General features: G+C 42.3%; 1 protein-coding gene across 20 annotated transcripts in view; it reads right to left on the bottom strand.

The window, feature by feature from the left end:
• Positions 1 to 14,677, bottom strand: part of plekha5 (pleckstrin homology domain containing, family A member 5) — a 71,291-nt gene that overhangs the window by 15,617 nt on the left and 40,997 nt on the right. For 19 of the 20 annotated variants that reach the window (XM_047333211.1, XM_047333210.1, XM_035642336.2 and 16 more), the window contains 7 exons: positions 10,822 to 10,942; positions 10,537 to 10,641; positions 8,195 to 8,267; positions 5,717 to 5,817; positions 4,127 to 4,248; positions 2,090 to 2,596; positions 485 to 965 (listed from right to left, as the gene is read on the bottom strand). In XM_047333211.1, the coding sequence (XP_047189167.1) occupies positions 485 to 965; positions 2,090 to 2,596; positions 4,127 to 4,248; positions 5,717 to 5,817; positions 8,195 to 8,267; positions 10,537 to 10,641; positions 10,822 to 10,942 (1,510 nt within the window). Of the gene's footprint in view, positions 1 to 484; positions 966 to 2,089; positions 2,597 to 4,126; positions 4,307 to 4,623; positions 4,769 to 5,716; positions 5,818 to 8,194; positions 8,268 to 10,536; positions 10,642 to 10,821; positions 10,943 to 14,677 lie in introns of those variants that run through there. The other variant, XM_035642335.2, reaches the window with a different exon arrangement.

Consider the following 14,677-nt stretch of genomic DNA (forward strand, 5'->3'; position numbering starts at 1 on the left):
TCCAAAAAATTACCCTGTGGATCTTTTCATGGTATTTTTTAAAAAAGTGGCATTGATATCTATCTCAGTTTTATATATACATATAAATACAAATTGTATTTGTGCTGACAGAGACTGGGCAGTGATTAAAGGAACTGTATTTTTATGTATCTCCTTTATGTATGCGAAAAATGACATTTAAAAAAAACAAAACATAACCAGCAACAACTTTAACATTGAATCTGGTGCCTGTATAATCAAAGGTGCAAACACAATTTCTGTTCAAACCATTTTCTGGCATCGACTGTGAAAAGAGATTCTGCAGTTGATTTGTTATGACATTTCTGTTCTTGTAATGGGGTGGAGGCAGAAATCTCAGGGATAGATATCACAAGATCTGAGCAGAAATAACAATAACTAGCTTTATAACTACCCTTAAAAACTGAGTGATAAATATGTTCTTTTGTAATGTTGCTGAATCCCGTTTATGTTTGCCTGAACCGACCTTGTTGACTTGAGGCCGTTGCCTTCTGTCAATGCTCATGTCTCTTCTGTAGATGGGGGAGGAAACCTCGGGATGAGCACTGTTCATGTTGTAGGATCGCATCGGTGAGTAGCCACCGTACATGGACAGCGAGCCGTGGGAGGGCGAGGGGGGGATGGAGTGGCTCGGTGCGGCATGATCCGACAGGTTGATCATGGTTTTGGGACTGGCCATGTTGCTGTAGAGCCCTGGTGGCCGGCAGTATGCCTGCCTTTGCTGCCACTCGTACAACTGCCACATGGTGTCATCGCGCATGGAGCGGCGCTTGTCCGCCGGCAAGGGACCCAGGACCTGGTCGTACAGTGACGGCGACATGCTGCAGATGCTGTCCCGCTGTGCCATGCTGTTCCTGGGCATACTGCGGTAGCCATCTCCATAATGAGGCATGTAGGGCACCCGGTGGCTTGGCATGTTTCTAGGCAGCGTCTGGTACGACGTGATGCTGTGGAGAAAGAAACAACAGAAAACATCACGAGGGAGCTGGACAGATTGGTGCTTGCTGGTGTTTGGTAAAAGTCAAGCAATTAGTCATTCATATCATTATTTACTAATTACTTAATAATTACGCAAATGAGAAGCAAAGATATTTGTTTCACAAGTAGTTTGGGTACAGTTCTGCTTCCATATCTATATTTTTTATTGGGCCGTTACCATCAGCCCTCAAAGGATGTGGGTTGGTACAATGATTGCATAATTCCACAACTCCACCTTTATTTTCCTAAATTGGGATTTATTTAGTTGAATACATAATGGGATAATTCCTGGGAGGTTCTAAGAAGAGAAATTGTTTAATATCAATTAGACTTTCATTTTTTTTGCGTAAAAAAAAAAAATACTAAAGACCAAACAAAAACAAAACCAGTAATAACTTGCTTGCAATCTTTCAAATCAGTTTGAGTTTCTGATCTGGCTGTTTAAAACTTTGTAGTTGCACAGCTTGCCAGATGAGTCTTCTGCATGGATTCAAATTAGATCAACGTCCTCTGCCCTGGATGTGTCCGAATGGCACAAAACCACATCAATCACGTTGACCTCAGTATGAATCAACAGTAGGTTACAGCATGTTGTGTATGAATATTTTTCTTCGTTGTGTTTTCAGTATATCGGGAGAAGCAACAACCTCCCTCCAGGACAAATTAGGTCAAAGGCCAGTTACTCTGTCTAACAGCTCTGCTCAGCTATTCTTTATCCCCACGTCTACTTATTAGTACACTTAATAGTGTAATGTCAAAGTGGTTAATTCATAGTGAGGAATATGTGAATCATCTTTAAACAACACAACTTTAACAAGAAATGCGACTAAGAAGCTTTGGAAAATCAGAGTCTACATATGTACAAAGGAGAATCCCTCCTCCCTGAATCAGCAGTTCTACGCTGTGCTAAGTTTAGCCAAGTTCCACTTCTGTTTGAAGTAGGACGAGGTTGGCCTCTTGTGCAATAACCTAAAACACTTAGTGCAGGCATATTTCCTCCTGTCGTGGCACACATATTTTGAGATCCCACATTGAAATTACTTACACATTAAAATCTTTTTAAACCGGCACTTGGCCATATAATCAAACCAACCTCCTGGTGTCGTCGTCCTGGTTACGTCCTCTTTGCGTGCGAACCCACTGCTCCAGCTGCTGCATTGAGCTGGTCCTACTCAGGGTGCGTTCCGGCTCGTGGGTGGGGCTTTGCTGAGGAGGGTCTCTGGTTCCGTCAGCTTGACACTGCTCACCAGACCCGTTAACCTGGGGGCTACGGTGCGGCCCGTCCATCTCAGTCGGAGTTTGCGGCGATGCGATGTTAGCCATGAGGGCTGCTGCCTGGGCGGGCTGCAGTTTGATGCTGTTGATCTTGGTGAGCGGACGTTCACGCTCTGCCCCGTCCTTCTGGAAGCCGTAGCGCTCGGCATCTCGCTGCTTCCTGTCTTCTTCTGCCGCGATGGAGGCGACTGTCGCAGTGTGCTCGAGGTCGACCTCGCGGTTGCGTTCATTGTTCTGGATTTCGGGCTGTGTGAGTGGTGGCCTGTGGTTGGCCACGTGGTTGATCTCTTGCGGTCCGCACTGCTCCACTTTTAGTTGGTCCAACCTGAAAAATACAAAGAGAAAGCCTTAGTATGATGAAAGGAAAAATCCAAGACCTTGTGTTCTCCACCTGGGCAGTGATGGGAAGATGATAACAACATTAGATGAAGTTGGCAGCTGGGATATTCTTTTGTGGCATAGATCACCAGGATGAGATATGATATTAAGTATGGATTAAATATACATCGTCCACCTAAAGCACTGCCTTTGAAAACACTTTTAATCAGTGGAGCTCTGGAGAAAAAAGAAAAGAAAATGAGTGGGGGTGCACAATGTCTTTTCCAGCTGCCAGAGGAGGCCAAGCGTGTAAAAGGAAATCAGATATCCCCAATAAAATACTGCTTCTGCTGGGGCACTTCTCAAAGGTGGGGCTCAGGCACCAGTGATCCATTTGCAGCTCCCCACTACCTCCTCTCTAGAAGAGCCATCCACAACCCTGTGGTGATTAAGGAGGTCTCAAGAGGTAATGGACACCACTACTCCCTGGCATCAGATGCACTCAAGGTCACGACTTCAAAGTTCTGCGAATTCCCCTTTGCAGCACGGCTCACTGGGTTAGCAATAAGAGGACAGTAGGAGAGGCATTCCTTCACAGTTTCCACTTGTATCCTTCTAAATAGCAGCACTAGTCACGTAATGTCTTCTCCAGCCTTCTGTGGCTCCATGAGCCCAGCGGAGCACATTTAACCCTGTGAACGTCTGTGCGCATTCGCTCACACTCGAGTGGAGGAGATTGGAGAAAGACTTAAAGGGAAAGGTCTTTGAAAGATTAGGTTTTAGATTACTGTGTCACATCGGGGTTTTTAACACCAGTTTAAAATATGTAGATGTGATGAAAGTAATATTGTCTGCAGGTTATAAGACACTCGACACTTTAACATTAAGATATCCTTTACTAGATGGATATTACAACGCCGTTACTCAGAATAGTCTTGAAACGGCAACACATTGACAATGCTATTTAGTGGATTTCAGGCACTACTGCTCTGTGTAATTACAGAGCACTTTACCACGAGGCCTCTGCTCACCCACGTTAGACCAGTATGCTGCCAAATGACAGACATTTAACACAATTTTAAAAAAGGAAAGGAAAGAACCCTGTACTGCTGAGGCAGTGAACTTGTTTGACCAGTGCAGCTGCGCACAACAACTCCTGCAGCACCTATGGATATGTTCACAACATACACATGCCTACATACACATTACATTCCTGTTGTGTATGCTAATCTTAAAAAGGAAAAAAATAGTTACATGATGTGAAAAATAGTCACACTTTCTTCAGCAAACCCAGAGACCAGACATGTCAAAGGTGCGTGTTAAAAGGCTTGACAGAGGGATTTAAAAGCATTTGTTTTGCAGTACAAATTCTAAAAAAGAAAATCTGGATGAAGAAATAAACCAGGGGAGTTATTAGTACTTGTTTTGAGAACTCAAATGCCCTTTTCAAATGTCCTGCTCTTTTTCAGAAACGAGAAAACCCGCTGTAATCCTCCCCCTCTCTAAAAATGGCCGCACGGGTGGTGCTGTTACAAACCTTTTGACTGGCTCCGACAGATGCTGCACAAGAGCAGCATCTGTCATTACTTTCATCCAGGACTCCATTTCCTTGGCGGTGTCTGTGCAAAAATAGTATGTCCGCATGTTGGGGTGTGTTGCCTGTCGTGACAATAGATGGGATGGGGGGAAAGGAACAGTGACACACAGAGAAGGTGACCTGAAAGAGAGAAGACAAAATAATCGGGTCAACTGTGATTTTTTGTACTTTAACTCTGACTGGTAAATTAAGGTTTGCTATGTAGCAAACACGTAAGTAAAAAAAGAAACACGTAAAGCTTTTGAGAAACTCTTTAAGGAAACAATGACTTCAATGCATGTAATATTTCTTAGCAAATAATGGTGAAAAAAAGCTTGTGAAATGCTCCTGGCTGTGGTCATCTGCACCGTCCTAATAAATCAAACCGCGAGTCACCTGAGTTTAATGCATACCACTAGATTAGGTCGGTAAATCTGCCACAATATTGTAGGACTTACCATGCAGTCCATTGTATGGCAGACACATTGTTCCATTGTTGCTCTTCCCTCGCGGCGAACAAAGCAATTTATTGTCAAAGCCAAACACAGAAAGAGAAAAAAAAACAGAATGTTAAGTGCACAACCTCAATATCCTGTTTACCAATGTCTGAAAAACAAATAAAACATTGCTCTAATTACATCAAAATAATCCTGAGAAATAAGTAACTTTAAGTGACATTGCCCTTTTGGACACAGAAAGAGGAGACGGGAGAAGTTCTGAATGACAAAAACATACAGTCAAAAAGTCATCCCTTTCCTGAGAAAACCAATGTAGACTTAGGAGTTGGTGCCCCGTTCTACCTCGGCTCTCTCTGCTCCAGCCTGAGTCAAAGTTGGAAAAGGAGTGGGCCGTGTGGTTTGAGAAACCTTGAGCAGACTTCTGGGCGTCTGTTTTTGGCTGCGCTTGGCAGGACAACGATGTTGTCTCTTAGGCTTTATGAGGGACCCACAGTCAAACGCTGTACACACCACTGAGATCCCATCAAATATGCCTGTTGCCCAGTAACTTGGAGTTTCCGAGTCAACTCAGAGCATTGTAGTGTGCTAGTACTACGCCACAGGCAATTTTCAGCAAAGATAGGACTGTTGGCAAGGGTTTTCTTCAGGAAATCCACTGTCAGTTCAACGCTACAAAGTCCCAATGACTCAGAAACAAACAAGTGTTTATTCCCTCTGCTATCATCACCCTGACCAGATTAAAAAGAGGCACTGTACTCTGACCTAACACTGTCTTTTGTAGTTTTAATATGACAGGTAATGTAAATTTATGTTATTTCGTGACAGACAATAAAGTTATCTTGAATCTAGCATTTACTATTTACTATTGATGTATCAAAACAAAACCTTCCATTACTTCACTTTCAATTGAAAACTTGAGAAAACATTGTCGGATTATACAGTGGGGCCACCGCAATGAAAAATGTTTTTTAATTTATAAACTGTTAACCAGTGTACCTTAAACTTTCAGCTCTTCTTAGTTGTTTTTTTGTCTTTGCTCAAAATGTACTCTTACTTCTAACAAAGTTTGATGGGAGTGAAAGCATGCACTGACCTTGAAGGCATATTTTCTGTTGATATGATCATCCACAGACAGCATAGATACATGAAAGCTTGGCAGGAGGATGCTGCCGAGTATCCCCTCCTCTTTTTCATCTGCAGAGAAAAGTCAACGTCAAGTCATGCATCAGGAACTATTTTGTAATTTTTTTATTTTTTATTTTGTTGAATATACTACACTGAACTCTGATGTCATTTGTGGTGCATTGTGGGATAAAAATGCAAAGAGGGGCATGTTGGTCAGATGAGCAGAGTCCAATCAGTCGAAAAGATGAGCACTGATTCAATGCCCTGTGCAGCTAGGTTCTCTAATCCTCATTAAGTTAGCAGGCAGGGCTTCACATTGACAATGGAGCTGTCGCCACAGGGGGGATTAGACCGAGTCCGGAGTTTGAAGCAGAGAACTGCTTAACCTATCAATTTGATATAAGCAATCTGCACTGCTTATCCAAAACAGAGCAGGAAAACAAAATATATCAACCTGTCACTGCTGCAGTCCCGCATGTGTATTTGTTTTGTGTGAGAGTCATACTCTCTTAACACACATGCATCGTAACTGGAATGATTGAGGCTCAACGTGAGTGATATTCATGGTTTATCAATGGAAGCTGAACTCTGGTCGGCCTCTGGTAGTTTAGAGGTAGAGCTGATGGCCCTGGGGCCTTGTTAGAGCCCTGCATCCACTAATGAAGTTGTAGGGCTGACAGATTGATCACCAGCGTCAGCTTTACCTGAGCACACTGGCCCCACATCTATTAATTTATTCATCATGGCTCTCTGTCTCTGTTTCTCTCAACAAAACACAAACATTTACACAGCAGCTCTGCAGAGTGGTCTCTGCACACAAGAAAAAACTGTGGAAGAGCCCGAGTGCAACACAACAATCATAACTGCAGATAGATGTTGCGTTTAGTGTAGGGGGCAGCGCAGTTCGTGACCTCTCTGCCCACTCCATGCTGATGGATACAATTTCCCCAACATCAGCCGGTCTGCTGCAGATTGTGGCTTTTGTCAGGCAGTGGGCGGAAACAAGGCGACACACTGGCAGACAGCAGAAATAACACTGTCTGGATGTCATCCAGATCAGCAGAAATGATGACTGTATCCAGACTGAGTGAGCAGGGGGCAATGTGATAGGTGGACCTGTGCCGCGCAAGACTTCTTCTATTGCCGCAGCAACTGTATACCTGTCCTACAGTTACCTTACATTCTCAGTGATTCACAGCATTCACTTCTTTCTTTCTCTCTTTTTTTCCAATAGGAAAGCTCGCAGACACAGAGCTCTCGGGCACGGCTGTGTCAATATTTGATCAGATTAATATTTGAACATTAGTCCTGCATGAGGGAGGCTGAAATGCCCGGTCAATAGGAGCTTACAAAAAGAATCACATCTAACTGTTGCAAATGTATTCCTGCTGAGCAACAGTAGCAAAGAGGGAGATTTACAAGGACAGGCCGATTTTTAATAATTGAGCAGGAATTCCTTTAAAATCCCACATGTAAAAAAAACCTGACTGAGGACAAAGGCAGTGGCCATATGAAAAAAATATGTTGTTTCCACTTCAGTCAAAGTAGAACATTTAATCACTTGGTCAGGAAAACATCAGTTCCATCCAATCATTAACCATTCAGCTTATCCTTTGGGCGTCAGGGGGAAGCTGGAGCCAATCACAGCTGACATGAGGCTAGAGGCGGGGTACAACGTGGACAGAACTCTAGTCTATCACAGGGCCAACATATACAGTAGAGGCAGGCAACTTCCATTCACACCTACTGAGTGTTTAGAGTCTCCAGTTAACCTAAGCTGCATGTTTTTGGACTGTGGAAGGAAACCGGAGAACCCGGAGAAAGATCACGCAGACGCAGGGTGAACGTGCAAACTCCACACACTGAGAGTTCAAACGCAGAACCCTCTAGCTGTGAGGCAACAGTGCACCACACGGGTTGTCTTAACTTAATTACACAACAGTTTAAGTACCACAAATATTAAACCAGTGATTAATGACAGTGTTTAGTGGTGGCCCCTATGACATGGAATTAGGGGATGATCTGTAAATAATAGCAGGATAGATTCTGTTTGATGTACAGTATCTGAATCCGAGAGTTACATAAGTGTAACAGTGTACCAAAAGAGCATCATCTCTGGAAACTTGACATGTGGAAACCAATTTCCTGCTACGCTTTCTCTCTCAAAATTATGGCTGCATCAAAGTCTTGTTGAAGCCCTGGCTTTGCTTTGGGGGGAAAAAATAATCTCGAAAATATCAAGGCAGACGACTAGAGAGACCTTTCAATTAATATGTTCGCTCAGTTGGTCCTGACAGGACCGCTCACCGCAGCGACTTGGTATCGCCAAGAACACGGTTTGTGGGGCTCTGAAGGTCACGGCAGTGAACTACTGATCAAAAGCTATTTTTGTTGGAAGCAGTTGCACACAAATTACCATGTTGTTAGCCAAGAGGACAGGACTCACCTCTGTAGTAGAAGAGGCACAGGTCCGACAGCACAAACCACCGCTTCTTCCACAGCTTCATCCCTGTACTGTCCTGCGAAGAGACCAGAGCAGTAGGGTACGGTTACTACAGCAACTGGTGCAAATGGTTATATTGTTTTGTTTTTTAAAACTGAAAGAGAAAGAGAAGGTGCTTGCTATGACCTCCTCTGATATTATTAATTGAATTCCCTCCATGTAATTTATTATTAGGGAACACTTGATGCAGTGTGAATTGCTTTTTGATTTATATTTTGAAGTATGAATTATGCAACATAATCGGTTGACAAGTATCTACCTACGCACCTGGTATCCATTTGTTTTTTTTTCTGTTCTGTCTTTATGTGCATGTATTTCTGTAAATGGTGGTGGTATAAAAAGTCTCTTTGGACTCTTTGTAATTTGAAATTTTTTAAGTAAATAAATTGACTTCAATGGAGAACGTGTGGAACTCATTCACTCTGTACTACTTGAATTTTACATATGCTTGTGATTGAATAGTAATTTTTTTGGCTCAGGAGAGACATTTGATTTCTGGTGTGGAGTGAACACAATAATGAGAGTACTCCACTGTATTTTCAAACCCAATAACCAGCTTCCACTTGAAAATGAAAGCATGTTGATCAGAGGCCAGCAAAAATCGAACCTCCTGTGCTCAAGTTGTTCTGCAGTTTCGCTATGCTGTGATCAAGGGGGGTTTCCAGGCTGCTGCTTGAAAAGGATGAAGGGTGAGGAAAAGGGTCTTAACCCCCCCCCTTTTGCTTTATTGGAAAACTTGAGCAGAGTCCTTAATCGTGGATTCCACCCCCGAGACAAAGGAAGGGGGAGGGACCTCAACAAGTCTGTCATTATGGTCAAATGGCATGTGGACTGCAGTTTACTTTAAATGGAAATTCAGTTCAGTGAAGCAGCATGTTTAACACATTAGTACTAAAGGAGATTCACAATACCAGATGCTGTTCAGTGTGGTCATAATGGAGGCTCCTCTGAAATATAACAATCAGATTTAAATTTCTTGCGTCCATTAATTTACCACCTTCTCTCTGGACAACCGAGGTCTTAACCACTGTGTTTACAATGCTTTCATATGAAAAAAACTATAGTGCTGTAAGATATTTCTCAGTTCAGGCAGGAGGAAAAAAACACAAGGCTTTATTCCCCAATCAAATCAATCACTGTGGCATTTTGTTCTCCCAATGGATCAACTGAAGGGCTGTAGCTTTCCCTCAACCAAGGACTTCAACAGCTTCCAGGTTCCAATAAGGCAGGGAAATAAAAGTGCAAATCCAGCTTTTATTCAGGGTAGCAGATTTGTGAGTCTTTAGCTTGATCTACGTCACCCCGATTGAGGTGCCCAAAGGAATGGCAGCTGGCAGCTGCACCAAAGGAGGCCGTCGTGTGTTCACAAAACTGTGCCGGGAGGCTGCAATCAAAAACGAAATGAGCCTGCCACTTAGGAAGCACTGCAGAGTCCTGTCTGACCAAGAGCCGCCTCGAGTACCCCCCCCCCCCCCTTTCACCCTGCTGTAAGTAACCAGGGAGCTGCGACGAGGGATTGGTATTTAAACATTGCCTGTGCTGGTTGACTGGCTGAGCAGAACCGTCGGACAAAGAAATGTTCAGATCCTGGAAGACATCACAAAGAAACTTCCATCTGAAGACTGCTGCGGAAAATGTTACAGGGGAGGAGAACATAAAACTTGTTCCATGTGTAAAAAGAAGGAATATTGTATATTTATATATATATTTATATATATATATATATATATATATATATATATATGTATAAAAAAAGCTGCATTCACAAGACGACCTTCTGTTCAAAATATGCAGTTGAGAAGCGCATCAGAACCATCTGAGGTAGTTTCCCTCCTGATCCAGCTGAGGGCGCTCACTATCAGCTTGACCTACTGCATGCACGTTGATTTTTTTTTAGCAATTGGAAGACACTGGCAAGCAAAGCCATCCTGAGCGGGCAACACGACACTAAATGCTCTTATTAATTCGAACGTGTATCTTGCGCGTCATGTCAAATTTGTTCGAACTTGATTTTTGGAAAAAGTGATAGCCCTGGTGCTAGCATGCAGATGTCTGGGTATAATGTTTACCATCTACGTTTTGTGTTTCAGCAAGCTAACATGTGCTATTTAGCAATAAACACAAATATAGTATCCTAAGTCTTGAGCCAGATTTCATGGCAAACAGAGCCGGGCCACCACAAGGTTTAGTCCAACTTATTTACCGACTCTGCTTTTCACCGGCTCATTATATTCTTTATTGGACGGCATTTTAAGTTTTTTTTGAAGTTATACGGTCTTGCTCACCTGTTTATAAAGCCAGTTTCTCTTCATTACTGGCGCACTGGGATTCCTCCTGATAGAGTTGGATCTCTTCCCAAAATTGTGAATTTTTTTCGAAGGCCTTGAGGGCTGGAAAGGCAATATGAATGATTAAACAGCAGAGTGAGCTCAATCCACAATAAAACACATTTTTCTACACTGTTATCAAACTTTTAAAAGGCATTAAAATATAATCCAAGTTGGGCTCCCATTATATTCCTAATTTAACAGTCACATTTGATAATCCCACGATAATCATATGTCACGCACTCTTCCTGCTGGGCTACTGGGGTTTGCGGCGTAGTCCGAACCGCCTGTGTAATTGGAGGCCTCACTCATGATGTTTGGCGCTCGTTCCTTCTTCTCATTCGCTGGCACTTTGGAGGCAGATCTATAAAAAAAAAAGAGCAGATAGGAAAGTCATTAAAGATATAGACAGCAGATTTATGTTCAATGACCTCGATAAAACAAGAGGAATGGGAGGAAGCAGCCTTTATTCCCTGTTCCCCTGTCGTTCCTCTGAAGTTCAACCTGTTATAATGAGATCTCAACTTGGGCCTATGAATCAAGCCAATTACTCCCACCATGTCACTGTCGATACGTTTCCATTTCTCTAACAGCTTTAAATGGACGGCAGAGTCTGTCTGACAAATTGGAATGCAGCATTTGAGAAGAGAATCGGGCCAGGCGTCTATAAAGTTTTATAAAGCAAATGTTGAACGCGTAGTAAGTTCAAAACATTTGACATAGTATAGAACACCTTGTTGTTTCTGGCCCATGGAAACGTCCTACATTCTTCAGGAAAGGAACAACACTGTGGTCTAGAGGGAACAAGACAGGAAAACCAGAGTAGAGCAGAAATACTGCAGTGGTGAAAAAAAGTTGTGATCCCTCAGATATACTGGTTTCAGGTCACTGAACAAGGATAGAAACTGTAAACTCTACACTGCAAACTCTCCCATCTATCCGGCTACGTTGATCAATATCCCAAATTCATAGACTTCAGACTATATGGTACAATATAACATTAATAATTGGTGCCATTTCCATCTATCTATCCCACTTGGGTCAGTCTTTCAGACTATCCATCTGTCAGACACAAGGACAAGACTGTTGACACTCATAAATTAAATAAAACTCCATGCTTTCATACTCAAGGTGAACAAACACAAAGGGATCACAAGGGATCAGGCAACACGCAGGGTGTTCTTTTCGTGCAGCATGGCGACAGGACTGATACGACCTGCAGACCCTTCAGAAAAATGACGAGACAAACAACGACAGCCCATTTTGGTTTTACATGTATGTAGAAGCAACGGTAGTAGTTTGTTACAGGTTAAGGCTCAGTCGCAATAAAAACATCAAAATATTGACTTTCCTCGGTTAAAAGGAGAATTTCATAAGAGTTCAATGGCTCTCTTAAATGACTCAATATAAAAAGGGGGGTTTGTGTAGAGGTGACACATTCATGGGCACATCATCAACAAAAAGTCAGGGTGGACAAATGGGATACCAATTCTCTATTGAAGTGCACTCAATTTCAAAATCATTGCTCTAAAATAGCTTATTGTACAGAGTGATGAGAAGCCACTAAGATTTCCTGTCTCCTGGATCTCATGAGCTCACTCCAGAACACCAGCTCCAGAGACTTTCAGCACTTCCGGTGACAGACGAAATCCTAAGTGAACCTTAATCAATGTTGCGTCAACTTGCCATCAACACGAAGGTCGGGCGGGGCGGAGAAAATTGACTCACGTTGGTTAACTTAGATATTGCTCCAACACACCATTTCCAAGATGTGTGTGTGTGTTTGTGAGCGCTTTGTTGATAATTAGGTTTGGGCCAATAATCAATCTGTGTGCAGTGAAAGTAAAAAGTAGTGAGTGTTTCAAACTAGCCGCCTTAGCGGAAGAGCTGCTGAGTAACAGGCAGATAGAGAGCAATAGGAGAAATGACGCTGCAAAAATATATGTTCACAGTTGATAGCATATTTGAAAAACTAAACTAAAACTAGTATTGTATAGTTTTAGAAATATTCTTAAAATGTTCAAAATTACAATGTTGGAGGCAAACATTAAAAAAAATGTGTTATTTGTTGATATTTCTTGCAAGCACACATGTAAGGAGACCAAAATTTGAAAAACTGCAAAAGCATCAGATGTTTACTTACATTTCCTCCCCCTGAACAATTTAATTGAAACCTGTATTGAGGACGGCGCTTGTAACACAACAACAGTGGCGCACAGCGAATATGACTGTAATGTACAAACAGTAATTTACCACAGCCCCATGTCAACAGCAAAGTCAAAAATTCTCAAATTGAAACCTGAAAAAACCAAAAGGTAAAAACCTAACTATACTGTATCTCCTTGCAAAGCAGAGAAAGGGAGTTTAGCTCATTCTTGCTCTGGTTGTATTGTGTTAAAAATAAAACAATGAATTTAAAGTCTGAGATGTGCACGTAAACAACCAGTGTGGATCTAATTTCATCTTGTGGGTTAAACCACAAGAAAAAGCCCTTTCAGCAATTCCACATGGGAAGACTGACCCGTGTGTGATAGCGTCATCGGGGTCTGGTCCCGGGTGGATTTTGTGTGTCTGTACTAGTGCACTGTGTGTGTGTGTGTGTGTGTGTGTGTGTGTGTGTGTGTGTGTGTGTGTGTGTGTGTGTGTGTGTGTGTGTGTGTGCGTGTGTGTGTCTGTGTGTGTATGTGTCTGTGTGTGTTTTTTTTTGTTTTTTTTTGCCGGTCTAAGCAAACACTGAACTGAGTGGCTGAGGGTGCATTTTAAAATGACCACACAGCGTTTTCTAAAGAAATAGGTGCTTTGGAACCCTTTTTTGGAACCTGACCGTTATCTTTTAAATGAACAAAGACTAGAAGAAAAAGGCAAGCATGCACAGATCACAGTATCGGTGTACACATCGTACACTGTCACAGCTTCACACAAGTTTAGAGCAGAGAAATAAATACACAAATGTACAGATCCAGATTTTTTTGTGCAGTCAGCAGAGATAACTGCATTCATGTTTCTTTGTTGTTGAACAGTGAGTAAAACATCACTCATTCTCTTTTTGGCTCTAAATCATCATGGAAAATCAGACGGCGTGGTGAGCTAATGCTAAAGCTTTAGTACTGTACATTACTGAATATCATTCTTCAGGAAATCATATCATGCAGACGTGTAATTGTCCTGTGGGCCAATGGAGGGTCAAAATAAGGTAAAGTAAGTGCACCTTGCCAGAGACAACCATTCAAACCACCCACAGTCTGTTGTTAGTGTGCAACAACAAGGGTTATTAACAGACAAACGGGTTCAAGTGCTTTAAATAAAATAAAATGAACAGTGGGGAACACACAGTTATCCATATGCACCTCAAAGTGTATTACCTGCTAAACGCTTGGAGACACAATTTTCCACATTTCACACTAAAAGAACAGAGGAGAGACAGTTTTGTTGAGAATAAAGGTTGAAATCTTTTGACAAATGAGGGTTTTGAAGACCAGCTGTGAGTGTGTAAGTACAAAATTACTTGTATGTGAGTAATCCCAAGTGTAATCATGATTTTCTGTAAGACTTCATTTAGGGGTTTCAATTTTATGTTTAATTGTCTCACTGTTTATAATTTTAGTATATTGCGGAGTGGTTCCCTCAAAGCAAGGGGTGCAAAAAAAAATTGAACTGTATAGTATAAGTAGTTCACAAAGACGGCCTGACAGACCCATTCAAACAAAACTTATAGTGGCCAGCACTGATTGGCTCCTGGTACATATTTTTTTACAAGCAAGTTGTAGCAACTATTTCGCCCTCAGCCCTGCAAATGATCATGTGCACCACTAAAAACACGCTCATACATGTACAGTAGTGACGGCACAGTGCTGACGCCGACATTCACCGAGGCGGGTGAAGTCACGTGTCAAAGCTCATGACTTTAGCAGCTACGTGCACATCACAGCATCGCTGAGAGGGGAAGTGTGAGTGACAGCCGTCTGTGTGATATAGCCTTTGTTTTAGCTCTAACAACATTAAAGGGGATTAGGAGAGGCTAATGAAGAGGTAATAGCTTTAACTGGCCCCTCAATAACATCATGGTCTGGTTCCCTCAGTATGTGTGTTCCTGTCATAT

Source organism: Scophthalmus maximus, chromosome 7, assembly GCF_022379125.1.
Source record: "Scophthalmus maximus strain ysfricsl-2021 chromosome 7, ASM2237912v1, whole genome shotgun sequence".
Classification (NCBI taxonomy): domain Eukaryota; kingdom Metazoa; phylum Chordata; class Actinopteri; order Pleuronectiformes; family Scophthalmidae; genus Scophthalmus; species Scophthalmus maximus.